We start from the raw sequence: 13,977 nt of genomic DNA, 5'->3' as shown, positions 1-13,977 counted from the left end.
GAGGAGCCGCCCGCCCTTGCCTGGGCTGCAGGCTGGTGGTGGGACACCGATACTACTCCTCCCCAGGCATCCAAGTTCATACCGGGGGGCTGGGGCAGGGGCTACTCCCCAGCCTTTCTCCCACAGTCACGTCCCGTCAGGGCTTTTCTAAGTTGTCGGGTTGTCAGTGTTTCATTTTACATGTTTATCTTCTTTGCAGGCCGTTTTAGTGAATAATATCACCACAGGCGAGAGGCTCATCAGAACCTTGCAAGGTAAGTTCCACTCCCCACTTTACACCAGATGTCAGGTTTGTTGGGAAAAACCCAACTTTGCTCCATCCTATTCTGGGGTCTCTTATCAAAATATGATGATGGGTAGAAAGTGAAAGTGTTAGTTGCTTAATCATGTGCAACTCTTCACAACGCCATGGACTGTAGCCCGCCAGGCTCCTGTGTCCGTGGGATTCTACAGGCAAGAATACTGGAATGGGTAGCCATTCCCTTCTCTAGGGGATTTAGCTGACCTAGGGATCGAACCCAGGTCTCCTCCATTGCAGGCACGTTCTTTACTGACTGAGCCACCAGGGAAGCCCTAATGATGGGTAGTGTTGGAGTAATTGAGTAATCTTTATTCTTTTTGCCAACTGTATGTCTTTATCTTTTTACAGTGTTATTGAATACATTGCAAGCTGTTATGAGGAGATTTCAGATTCTTATTTTGTGATACATTAAGAAATATATAAATGATACGTGTGTCGTCTGTTTTATATATATACATATTATGTATATATGATATACGTATGCTCTCTTTTCATTGGGTTTCCTGAATTCAGATTTTCTTCATGAAATTTATATAAAAGTGATTCAGCCCAATTTAATTGCATATCTTTGCTGCTCTCACTCAGTTTGGCAGCCAGAGTTTGTTTTTCTTTGGGCCCTTCCGCAGCAGTGGAGAAGGTGGAGATGGGGTGAGCCCCTCTGTGTGGTGTGACCAGAGGGGCCAGAGGGGCCACTGCAGCCTTACTACCTGGTGAAGGGAGCACTGGGGCCTGTGATCCTTGACCTGACCCTGGTCTCGCCTGTGCCCCTAGTTAGGAACTCAGCGCCTTCAGCCTCAGTTTCCACCTCTAAGATGGGAAGGTCAGTCTAGAACTGGGCTCCAGAATAGTAGCCCTGAGACCCACTATGTGGGACTCGTTTGGGCAGTAAACATTTGTGATGTGGCTCATGGGACAGAAGAACTGGAGTTTTAATTTTTGTTTACTTTTCTGCAATTTAAAATTAAAACTGATACTTGTCTCAGTTATTGGGAAGCTTAAGTATCTTTGGGACAACTCGCTTATACCAGTATTATTTTAATTGTATATATTATGAAATCTAAATTCAGATCAAGAAGTCCCAATTCCTCTTTAACATCTGAATTGAGATGTGCTACAACTGTAAAATACACACCAGGTTTCAAAGACTTAGTATTAAAAAAAAAGTATAAAATATCTCATTCTTTTTTTTTTTTTTACATTAATTCTGTGTTGCCATGATCATATTTTAGATCTGTTGGGTTAAGTGAAATATATTATTAAAATTAATTTCACCTGGTTTTATTTACTTTTAAAAAATGTGGTTCTAGGGAATTTTAAATGATCTGTGTGGCTTATATTAATTATAGTCCTTTTCAGCAGTGCTGGTCTAGAACTCTAATTCCAAACCAGCTTCTAAGAATATTAATAGGGGAAACGCAGAGTTACACTAAGTTAAATGGGTCAGTTGACTGCCGGGGTTTCTCAGAGCTGATGACCTGCTGGTCTGTCCTCAGGGATGGCATACAGCCTGCAGCCTTTCTTATACTTAGTATTTTAAACAGCCTTAATCAGGTGTGATTTACATGTAGTAAGCTACACATATTCAATTATTTTGGCTGCACTGGGTCTTTGTCACAGCATGCAGGCTTTCTCCAGTTGTGGCACATGGACTTGGTTGCCCCGTGGCATGTGGTATCTTAGCTCCTCAACTAGAGATCGAACCTGCGTCCCCTGCACTGGAAGGTGGATTCTTAACCCCTGGACCACCAGGGAAGGCCCCCGCACGTATTTAAAGTCGGTCCCACTAGTTTTGACACGAGTGGCTCTTCAGGAAACCACCGCAGTATCAACACAGTGAACACGTCTATCACCCCAAGAAGCTTCTTTGTGCCCCTTGATAGTCCTCCCCAGGCCCTGTCTGATCTGCTTTCTGTCCCTCTAGTCTGTAGTTTTCATGATTTTGTGTATATGGAATCAGATGGCATATACCCTTTTTTGTGAACCTTCTTTCACTCAGCATAATTATCTTGAAATTCATCCGTGCTACTGGGGCTGCAGTAAATAGTCTGTTCCTTTTTTATTGCTGAGTAGTATTCCACCATCCTGGGTTTGGTTTGTTACGAAATTTATGTTTTTTAGGTTAGGTTTATTGAAGTATAATTTATACACAATGAAGTTCTCCCTTTGTAGTGTACCTTTCAGTGTATTTTGACATAAAGTCAAGACATAGCTCATGTCCCACTCCAGGAATTCCTCCCCCGCTGCCCTCACTTCAGCCTCAGGCACCCAGTGAAACATTCTCTACTCCCGTAGTTTTGTCTTTTCAAGCATGTCATATAAATAAATGCTTTCGAGATGGATCCATGTTGCAGTGTGTATCAGCAGTTCAGAGTGTCTTTCACTTTTTAAAAATTTTAAACTGCTCCCCCCAGCACACCCGTCTCCCCTCTCCCCCCTGCCCCAAGAGCCTCGTGGGTCTAGAACTGTGATGACAGACCTTGGGGAAGCCCAGGTCTGTCCGGGGCTGTGTCCCAGGCCCTCGTCGCTGCCCTCAGCCGATTCCGGTGTCACCTTTGTGGCACTTCTTCCTTCTGCCCCAAACTTGGTTGTTGGTCAGTGAGCTGCTGCTTTTTTTTGCAGAGCTTTTACGAGCCAGGGCTGCAGCCATGGGGCAGATGGATTTCCTCAAAGAAAGCTGTTGTTTCCCAAACAGGAGGGTCGGTGACTGAGTGCACAGGAGGCCTCAGAGAATAATTGGGCTGTGAGCAAATAACAGGAGAAGAATACTGGCAGGTAGCCTGGGGGCTGAGGATGGGGTATGGAGGGATTACGTAGGCGAGGCTGCTTCTCTGACCAGGTGTTGAAATCGATTTTTCATACTGAAGGATATGGAGCTGCTGAGAGCAGCATTGTGAGCAGTTCAGGGTATGTGATGTCTAGGAGGGAAACAGGCGATAGGACCTCCTGATGCATTGTAAGGGTTGGAGGTCAAAAGGACATTTAGGAGAAAGGTGTGGGAAAGAATCCAGGTGCTGGTTCCTATAGGATCACACACCTTCTGGGCTGCTTCCCGGATCAGGGTGGGGAGGTTCCTGGGGTGGGGCCCTGGCCTCATCGCTTCCTCTTTCCCCCCTTGTTCTCTTGGTGCCCCCATGGTGGGTGTTGGTGTGTCTGCTGTGCTCAGGATGGCCGTGCCGGCGACCCCAGTCATTTCGTGTCCTCCTCTTGGTTTAGACCAGTTAAAGGCCCTGCAGAAGAGTTATGGCAGGCTGCAACAGGATGTCCTCCAGTTTCAGAAGAACCAGACCAACCTGGAGAGGAAGTTCTCCTACGACCTGTAAGTTTGTCCGCATCACGTGTGCGCCGCTCAGGGGCTGTTAGCCATCATGCAAGAGGGCAATTCTCCTTAGCAGGAAATGACCAACTCCATCTACCGAAAAATACATAACTGAGAACTCTGTAAAGTGCAGGTGTACTAGTTAAATCAGTAATCGAAAGCCTTTAAAAATGTGTTCCAAAAGTGCTCAGATGTGACCTAAGTCAAAGTCATAGACTTTAAGGAGTTTGGTATAATATTCATGTAATTTATCACTCGGCATTGGTACTGTGGACATTTTGTTTTCTTGAGGATTTTAAGTGTCTTTCCAAATTTTTGCAGGGAGAATGGAGTTTTTTTTTTAACTTTATAGAGTTAGGATTGACAAATAATCATTGTGTGTGTTTAAGACATAAAAGCATGATATTTTGATATACCTATACATTGTGAAACGACGCCCATGTCCGTCCATAATCCCGTCTTTACCTTTATGTGTATGGTGAGAACACTTAAGATCTAGCAGATTGCAAGTATAAAATGCATTATTGTCAACTGTAGTCACCATGCCGTAGATTAGATCTCCAGCATATAGTTAGGACAGTCTGTTTTAAGCTAATGACTTTAGTAGCATACAAAAACTCTATACTTATACATATCAGAGTACTTTTGTGGTCAAAAGAATAAACATTTAAAAAGTTTGGCTAAACCCCTTAGTAAGATAGTAAAAACCAATTTAGAGGGTAGAGAATAAAGCTGTAGTCTGTTTATTTTTCTCTCCCTTTTCCTTCATAGAAAGAGTATACCCCAGACACAGGAAATTTGGGATTCAGAGACAACCAGCTGCCCATGACCCCAGCCCTCTTTTTTCTTTGATGTATTGTTATTGTTCAGTTCGATAAGTTGTGTCTGATTCTTCGTGACCTCATAGACTGTAGCATTCTAGGCTCCTCTGTCCTCTGCTGTCTCCCAGAGTTTGCTCCAATTCATGTCCATTGAGTTAGTGATACTATCCAACCATCTCATCCTCTGCCGCTCTCTTCTCCTTTTGCCTTTAATCTTTCCCAGCATCAGGGTCTTTTCTAATGAGTCAGCTCTTCGCATTAGGTGGCCAAAGTATTGGAGCTTCAGCTTCAGCAACAGAACTTCCAATGCATATTCAGGGTTGATTTCCTTTAGGATTGGCAGGTTTGCTCTCCTTGCAGTCCAGGGAGCTCTCAAGAGTCTTCTCCAGCACCACAGTTTGAAAGTGTCAGTTCTTCGGTGCTCAGTGTTCTTCAGTGGTCTGACTCTTACATCCGTGCATGACCACTGCAAAAACCATAGCTTTGACTATACAGAACTTTGTCGGCAAAGTGATGTTTATCTTTTTAATACACTGTCTAGGTTTGCCGTAGCTTTCCTTCTGAGGAGCAAGCGTCTTTTTATTTCATGGCTACAGTCACCGTCCTCAGTGATTCTGGAAGCCCAGCACTGCTTCTGTGTTTTCCCCTTCTGTTTGCCATGAAGTCCTGGGACCGGATGCCATGATCTTGTGCAAGGCTCTTTGTACTTGCTTTTGGAAGGGCTGAGATCAAGTGAAAACAGTATTTCCCTTTTGTAGATTTACACGTTTGGAAATGGCTGTGCACCTGCTCATTGCCAATTCTGAGCTTCTGGGAAGTTGTTTGATCACAGTGACTTGCACATATTTTGTTCTTTGCTGACACAGACATCTTTTTGTTTGCTCCATTTAGGCTACTGTACACTTGTCCACCTCCTGTGGCTTGTGTGTTCATGAGAATTTTATTTGCATGAATGTTTCACCAGGTCTTTCCTTGATCTCTATATTGCTGTCCAAGGTCAGATGCTCTGTCTTCCCTTTTTTCCTGCAGTTCTGATGCCCTTCTGTGTGTGGTACTCTGAGACCCAGCAAGTCCTTTGAACTAAAGGTTTGTTGCAAGAGTGAGAGGCTGAGTACAGTTACACTTGGCTCTGAAATACCTGCAGCTCCAAAGAGGCAGCCAGGGGATAGAGAGAGCCCTGCTCAGTCTGGTTTCTGGGTTCAGCCTTACCTCTTTCTGTCTCTGTGACCCTGGTCAGTGTTGGTCTGATCACTCCTAACTTCCTTATTTGTATGTGTGTATGTGTATATGTATTTATTTAATTGCTATTTCTTTTTGGGGGAAATATTTATTTTTTCAAGTCTGTTGAGGTCTTTTGTTCTTTTTTATTAATTCTAAATAATTTCCAGCCGTTCTGTCTTACAGTGCTTTTTGACCCCTTTCTCCCTTGCTTCTCTGTCCGAAACTCCAAACAAATGTATAACAAAACTACTCCTGGAATCCTCACGTTCTTATCTTTCTCTTTGGTATTTTCTGTATTTTTATATTGGGAATAATTTTAAATTTAAAAAATTAACAATTTTTATAATTGTAGAACTGGATTATAACCCAGTACTGTTTCCATTTATAGTTATTACAAAATAATGGCAAGATTCCCTGTGTTGTACAGTATATACCTATCTATACCCAGTAGTTTGTACCTCTCTCTCCCCACTATATTTCTCCTATATTTCCCCTCTGCCTTTCCCTCTCCCCACTGGTAACTAGTTTATATCTTTGAGTCTTCTTTTTTATTTTATATTCAGTAGCCTGTTGTATTTTTTAAATTCAACATAGAAGTGGTATCATACAGTATTTGTCTTTCTCTGACTTATTTCAATTAGCATAATGCCCTCCAAGTCCATCCATATGCTGAAGATGATAAAATTTCACTTTTTTTATTACTGAGTAGTATTCCTATGTGTGCACACACACATACATGTATCACACTTTTGATCTATTCATCTATTTATGGACACTTAGGTTGCTTCCATCAGAGAAGGCAATGGCGCAACCCACTCCAGTTTGATCTCTGGTTCCTCTGCCTTTTTTAAAACCAGCTTGAACAACTGGAAGTTCACAGTTCACATATTGCCTGCCTTTTGAGAATTTTGAGCATTACTAGCGTGTGAGATCAGAGAAGGCAATGGCACCCCACTCCAGTACTCTTGCCTGGAAAATCCCATGGACAGAGGAGCCTGGTGGGCTGCAGTCCATGGGGTCGCTAGGAGTCGGACACGACTGAGCGATTTCACTTTCACTTTTCACTTTCATGCATTGGAGAAGGAAATGGCAACCCACTCCAGTGTTCTTGCCTGGAGAATCCCAGGGACAGGGGAGCCTGGTGGGCTGCCGTCTCTGGGGTTGCACAGAGTCGGACACGACTGAAGTGACTTAGCAGCGGCAGCAGGGTGCTTCCATATCTTGGCAATTGTAAATAATGCTGCTGTGAGCATTGGGGTGCATGTGTCTTTTTGAATTAATGGTTTTGTTTTTTTCTGTAAAATTGGTCATATGGTAGTTCTCTTTTTAGTTTTTTGAGAAACCACAATACTATTTTCTGTAGTGGTTGTATCAATTTATATTCTCACCAATAGGGTACGAGTGTTAGTCACTCAGTCATATCTGACTCTTTGTGACCCCATGGACTGTAGCCCACCAGGCTCTTTGACCATGGGATTCTCCAGGCAAGAATACTGGACTGGGTTGCCATTTCCTTCTCCAGTAGGGCACAAGGGTTCCCTTTTCTCCACACCCTCACCTACATTGGTTATTTCTGGCCTTCTTATTTGTACAAGTGGGTAATTCAATTACTTCATAGCTCTGACACTTGAAATATTCGTAAAATAAGTTCCAGGCAGGAAGCTGAAGCGATGTCTTGAAATATCTAATTGTGAGTTCAGGCTGAATTAGATTGTATGTCCCAATAATAACTTTCTGACACCAGTCGGATGTTCTCCAATTCAGTTTTTAATTTTAATTTTTTATTTTATTTTTTTTTTAGTTTTTAATTTTTAAAAATAAATTTAAAATTTTTGAACAGCTTTAGATTTACAGTCTTATTGTCGAGACAGTACAACCTGTACAACCCACACCAGATTCCTGTTGTTCACATTTTGCATTAGTATGAAGTATCAGCAAATTTGGAAAACTCAGCAGCGGCCACAGGAATGGAAAAGGTCAGTTTTTATTCCAATCCCAAAGAAAGGCAATGCCAAAGAATGCTCAAACTATTGCACAATTGCACTCATCTCACACGCTAGTAAAGTAATGCTCAAAATTCTCCAGGCCAGGCTTCAGCAATATGTGAACCGTGAACTTCCTGAAGTTCAAGCTGGTTTTAGAAAAGGAGGAGGAACCAGAGATCAAATTGCCAACATCCGCTGGACCATCGAAAAAGCAAGAGAGTTCCAGAAAAACATCTATTTCTGCTTTATTGACTTTGCCAAAGCCTTTGACTGTGTGGATCACAATAAACTGTGGACAATTCTGAAAGAGATGGGAATACCAGACCACCTGATCTGCCTCTTGAGAAATTTGTATGCAGCTCAGGAAGCAACAGTTAGAACTGGACATGGAACAACAGACTGGTTCCAAATAGGAGAAGGAGTACGTCAAGGCTGTATATTGTCACCCTGTTTATTTAACTTCTATGCAGAGTACATCATGAGAAACGCTGGGCTGGAAGAAGCACAAGCTGGAATCAAGATTGTTGGGAGAAATCTCAATAACCTCAGATATGCAGATGATACCACCCTTACAGCAGAAAGTGAAGAGGAACTAAAAAGCCTCTTGATGAAAGTGAAAGAGGAGAGTGAAAAAGTTGGCTTAAAGCTCAGCATTCAGAAAACGAAGATCATGGCATCCGGTCCCATCACTTCATGGGAAATAGATGGGGAAACAGTGGAAACAGTGTCAGACTTTATTTTTCTGGGCTCCAAAATCACTGCAGATGGTGACTGCAGCCATGAAATTAAAAGATGCTTACTCCTTGGAAGGAAAGTTATGACCAACCTAGATAGCATATTCAAAAGCAGAGACATTACTTTGCCAACAAAGGTCTGTCTAGTCAAGGCTATGGTTTTTCCTGTGGTCATGTATGGATGTGAGAGTTGGACTGTGAAGAAGGCTGAGCGCCAAAGAATTGATGCTTTTGAACTGTTAGAGAAGACTCTTGAGAATCCCTTGGACTGCAAGGAGATGCAACCAGTCCATTCTGAAGGAGATCAGCCCTGGGATTTCTTTGGAAGGAATGATGCTAAAGCTGAAACTCCAGTACTTTGGCCACCTCATGTGAAGAGTTGACTCATTGGAAAAGACTCTGATGCTGGGAGGGACTGGGGGCAGGAGGAGAAGGGGACGACAGAGGATGAGATGGCTGGATGGCATCACTGACTCGATGGACGTGAGTCTGAGTGAACTCCGGGAGTTGATGATGGACAGGGAGGCCTGGCATGCTGCGATTTGTGGGGTCGCAAAGAGTCGGACACGACTGAGTGACTAATCTGATCTGATCTGACCTGTCACGATTGATTACCCAATATATATGCCTTATTTTTATCTTGAAGTTCATCTCTATTCAATGTTTCTTCAGTTTTTCCCTAGTTTTGTCCTTTTCCTGTTCCAGGTGTACATTACATTGATCTGTTATGTTTCTCTAGGCTTCTCTTGGCTGTGATAGTTTCTCAGGCTTTACTTTTTTTTAACTTTCAAGAATTTATTTGTTTAATTAGGTGTAACCTAACTGTACAAGTGGCATTATTAAATTAGCAAAGTCTGCAAGTCTTATACAACTTAACAAGTTGCATAGTTGTTTTAATCCAAGCTTATATAATTACTTCCTGGATTTACATAATACAAAAGGAGTCTAACATGTCAGCATGAAAACTGAGATTCACGAATAATAAAGCACACAGATCATGACATGGCTCATTTATAGGTTTTTTTCTTATATGCCAGGCAGAGAGTGTGGTAATTATGCTGTATTTATCATGTTTTTTTTCAGGCTTTACTTTTTAATGATCTTGATAGTTTTGAGGAGTGCTGTCCAGGCATTTTGTAGAATGTCCTTCAGTTGGGATGTATCTCATGTTTTTTCTCGTGGTGAAACAAGGGCAACCCATTTTTGAGGGGAAGGCCACAGAGGTGAAATGCCATTCTCATGGCTTCACATCAAGGGTATATGCATCAGTATGACTTACCACTGTTGAGCATCTGATTGAGGTAATGTTTATCAGGTTTTTTTCATTGTAAACTTACTCTGTTTTTTCTCCTTTTATGCTGTAATCTTTGGAAGAAATTCACTATGCTTAAAGATAGGGAAATTATGCTCCACTTCCCTAAGGGTGGAGTGTCTGCATGAAGTTGTCTGGAATTTTCCTGCACAGGAGATGTGACTCTTCTTGTTTGTCTAATGATTGATATCAGTATGGATTAGTGGATGTTTATTTTATACTTTTAGGTTATAATCCAATACTAATTTATTTATTTTTCTTAAAATTTTCCAGCTTTGGCCACTGGCAACTTTTTCAGTTAGTTCCTTTATCCAGTTGACATACTTGTGATATTGTGGGTTTGTCTTCCCACCCCCCTTTTAAATTACTTTTTTATAATCTGGCACAAAAGATGCTTCAGACTTATTTTCATATATTTCTTGGCCCAGTCCTGGAATCATCCAGTCAGCCATTTCTCCAAGGAGTCCTTGTTCTCTTTATTGGAGAAAGGTGTTTTAGAAACCAGGTCTGGGCACTACGTGTGCTTTTTGCTACTAGGATCTCATTGCTACTAGGTCCTCTCAGATGATGGAGCAAAGAGACATGTATGTGTGTATACTAACTGTGTTATATATTGGTAAATATTTCTGTATGTGTCTATCTGTATTTAAATTAAACATAAATTTGTACTGCTGTCTTCAACTCTAATCCATGTAAATTAACATAATGGTATGTAAATTAACATAATGGTATGTAATTGGTTGTGTTCTTAACCTGGGACACTCTTCAATTATTTTATCAATGTTTTGTAACTCAAAACATTTTGAAGCTCTCAGTGGCAAAGACTGGTCAGTGCTTATCCACCCACTTATCTTTTTACCAGAAAAATACTACATTTCTAGTCCCTGCTTGCAGTTAGGTACGGCCAGGTGACTAAATTCTGGCCAGTGGGGAAAGGAAATTGCGGGGTGGGACTTACAGGAGAACTTCTGAATATGAGGATAGTTCAGTGCACATCCCTTTTCTTTGCCTTTTCTCCTCCTTGCTTCCTGTTGCCTGGGCTTCACACAAGATGGCTGGACTACTTGTAGCCATCCTGGGTCATGAGGTAATCATGGCGGGTAGAAACCAATGCTAGGATTTTAAAACTGAAAGAGAAACCTGAATTTGTGATAACTCCAAGCTGCCATACTAACTCTGATCTACTTTTATGTGAGGAAAATATAAACTGCTATCTTTTGGCCTTTTTGTTTCACCTAGCCAAACCTGAAGCTAACTTACATACTTTTTGAAGGTGCCTGTCTCTTAAATATTATTTTTTAACCTAGATCATTTTCATCAATGCTTATCTGTTACCCCTCCAAAAAAGACTTCTTAGGAGAGGCTATTTAGAATTGAGTCCTAGGAGCTGAGAAGGAAGATGAGATAATTTAGGAGAGAAAGAACCTGGCGAGCTCAGAGTGACCTGGGCAGGGCAGATAGTATCATATAGTCATGGAGGGTAGCAAGTTAAGAGTAGTGTCTTGAGGACCAGTGTGAAGGTGACTAGTTATGTGAACCTGCTGAGAAAACCTTTTACACAGGTTCTGATGATGTGAATGTTAGGTCCTTTGTAATTGTCATGTAGGTCCATGAAGCTTTGTCCTTTTTCTTCCCTAAGTCTGTTTCCTCTCTGTGTTTAGATTAGGTGATGTCTATTGTTGTATCTTCCAGTTCATTGGTTCTTTACCTACTCTGAGTTTTAAAATTTTAATTATTGCATTAAGTTTCCATTTGGTTCTTCTTTATATCTTCTCTTCTTTGCTGAAACTTTCTATTTCTTTGATGAAACTATTAAATTTTTCATTTGTTCCAAGCATGTTTTAATTACTCATTGAAACATATCTAATGAAGTGACTGCTTTAAAATCTTTGTCAGATCATTTCAACTTCTCTGTTATGTTGGTTTGATATCTGTTGGTTGTCTCTCTTCGTTCAATTTAAGATCTTCCTGGTTCTTGATACGATGAATGATCTTTGACACCTCTGAGCAGTTGGTGGTGAAAGCCTGGCTCTTCACTGACATGCCACCACTGCCTGGGGAGAGGGAGGGGAACCTTGTTAGTGTCAGAGTGGGGTGGAAATGCAGACTTGCCATGTACTCTCCAGGTACACCCCTGTGTTGTTCTAGATCCTGAGGTCCCTAACCAGTCTGCCTTCATCACTCCATCTTTCAGAGTCTACTTCTGTTTGTTGAAAACATAATGTCCAGAGTTCTAGCTGTGCTTAGTGGAGGAATAGTGAAAAATACATCTATTCTGTCTTCCCCAAATCCAATTCAGTTTTGACACCACCAAGAGTTAGCACAAACCCCACGTTAGGGGGCTCAGTCCCGCAAGACTACCCCTCCTTTGGATGCTAGCCGTAAGTTCTTGGTGGCCCCAGGCCACATGTACTTTTTGCCTGGCTAACTGCAGATTCAGGGCTTCCCACAACCCCCTCAGGATCAATAATTCTCTAGAACTCAGGAAAGCTCTGTGTTTACAATTGCAGTTTTATTATAAAGGATACAACTTAGCAAGTGCTGATTGGTAGGGGCTCATGAGGCAAGGCCTAGGGTGGAAGCAGGGGTTAGGCAGGAGCTTCTGTTAGAGTTGGGTTGCCTCCTTACTGGTTCACAGAGATGTTCACCAAATGGGAAGCTCGCCGAGCCTTATGATCTAGGGTGCTTATCTGAGGTTTCGTTACATGGGCGTGACTCATTGAATGGCCATATGATTGAACTAAATCTCCAGTCTCTCCCTCCTTCCTAGAAAATGGGGCTGTAAGCTCCAACCTTCTCGTTATGCAGTTGGCTCCCGTGGCCACCAGCCCCCATCCTGAAGCTGTGTAGGCTCCTCTCAGTAAGTCAGCTCCTTAGCATAAACTCAGGTATGGTGTGCAGGGGCTCATTATGTATAGCAGAAGACACTGTTACTCAGGAAATTCCAAAGGTTGTAGGAGCTCTGCTGATAGCTGGGGACAAAGATCACATTTTTTTTTTTATTATGCCACAGATTATATTAAAAAAATTTTTTTAACCAGTTAAGTTCATTTATTTTAGAACAATATGACATATTTTTTGGAAGTTTCAGTTGACTCCAGTTTTCATGTCATTTAATAAGTGAAACATACTGTTGCCCTGCCTTAGTGACTTTTTCAGATGAAGTACAGGAAGCAAGAAAGAGATGAGCTGTGTCTGTCTGGGAATTGGATTTTACCGTCACAGCAGGGCCAAACTTAAATAGTGTCTCTGAACAGCTGTCCTTTTCTTTTGCTTTCTTCCACCTTCACAGGAACCAGTGCATCAGTCAGATGAAAGAGGTGAAGGAGCAGTGTGAAGAGAGAATAGAAGAAGTCACCAGGAAGGGAAATGAGGCCATGCCTTCACACGATCTAAACGAACAGAAGGACCAAAGCCAGCAGGTAATCCTGGGCTTTTTCTGCCAGGAATCTCCCAAAGGTCTTCCTGCCCTCTCTTCAGGCATCCTGTTCCTTTATCTGCTGTCTGGTTTGCTCTGGTTCCCTGAGACACAACAGTCTGGTCCCAGGGTGTAGGGTCTCGGACTGAGTATGGTGGCCTCTGAACCCAGCCTCTGTGCCCCAGGCTGTATGGAGATTGCTTCATTTAAAGCTTACAGCCTCCCTGGAAGGGAGTTGTTTTTGTTTTCCTGTTTTGAGGGCGCTGAGGCCCATGGAGGTGGTCAAATACTGTCCCAAGGTCAGTGCACCTGGTCAGTGATGGAGCTGATCCGAACCATGCTGTCAGGCTGCCTCCTGTGTAAGCACAGCCTGTGGAAGTGCTGTTCAAAGCCTTCTGGGGGATCTTTGTTTAAAATGTAGCCGTTTTATTGAGATAGATTTCACCTGCCATAGAGTCACCTATGTAGTATTTACAGTTCAGTGGTTTTAGTATATTCACAAATGGGAAGTCGTCATCATCACACTGTGATGCAGTCATCATCACGGTCAATGTTAGAACCTTTTCATAACTCCCCAAAGAAATCCCATACCCATTAGCTCACTCGCCTTTTACTTCCAGTTCCTGGAGGCTTAGGTGAGCTGTGATCTATCTTCTGTCTTACAGATTTGCCTTATCTGGACATTTATTTATGACGGACAATAACACTTATCAGTGACTTCCATGTAACTTTCAGGATCCACCCGTGTTGCAGCATGTATGAGCGCTCCCTTCCTGTGTATGGCTGAATAATAGTCCACTGTTTGTGCTGTGTTCTGTTTGTTTATTTGTCAGCTGATGGGCATTTGGGTTATTTCCACTTTTTGGCGA

At 42.2% G+C, this 13,977-nt stretch overlaps 1 protein-coding gene across 4 annotated transcripts in view; it reads left to right on the top strand.

The window, feature by feature from the left end:
* Positions 1–13,977, top strand: part of GOLM1 (golgi membrane protein 1) — a 60,533-nt gene that overhangs the window by 31,850 nt on the left and 14,706 nt on the right. For all 4 annotated transcript variants that reach the window (XM_005210391.5, XM_005210390.5, XM_010808143.4 and 1 more), the window contains 3 exons: positions 200–254; positions 3,515–3,617; positions 12,983–13,112. In XM_005210391.5, the coding sequence (XP_005210448.3) occupies positions 200–254; positions 3,515–3,617; positions 12,983–13,112 (288 nt within the window). The remainder of the gene's footprint in view (positions 1–199; positions 255–3,514; positions 3,618–12,982; positions 13,113–13,977) is intronic.

The sequence above is a fragment of the Bos taurus genome, chromosome 8, assembly GCF_002263795.3.
Source record: "Bos taurus isolate L1 Dominette 01449 registration number 42190680 breed Hereford chromosome 8, ARS-UCD2.0, whole genome shotgun sequence".
Taxonomy (NCBI): Eukaryota; Metazoa; Chordata; class Mammalia; order Artiodactyla; family Bovidae; genus Bos; species Bos taurus.
The sequence above is the reverse complement of the archived record's forward strand: the minus strand, read 5'-3'. Positions and strand labels throughout refer to the sequence as shown.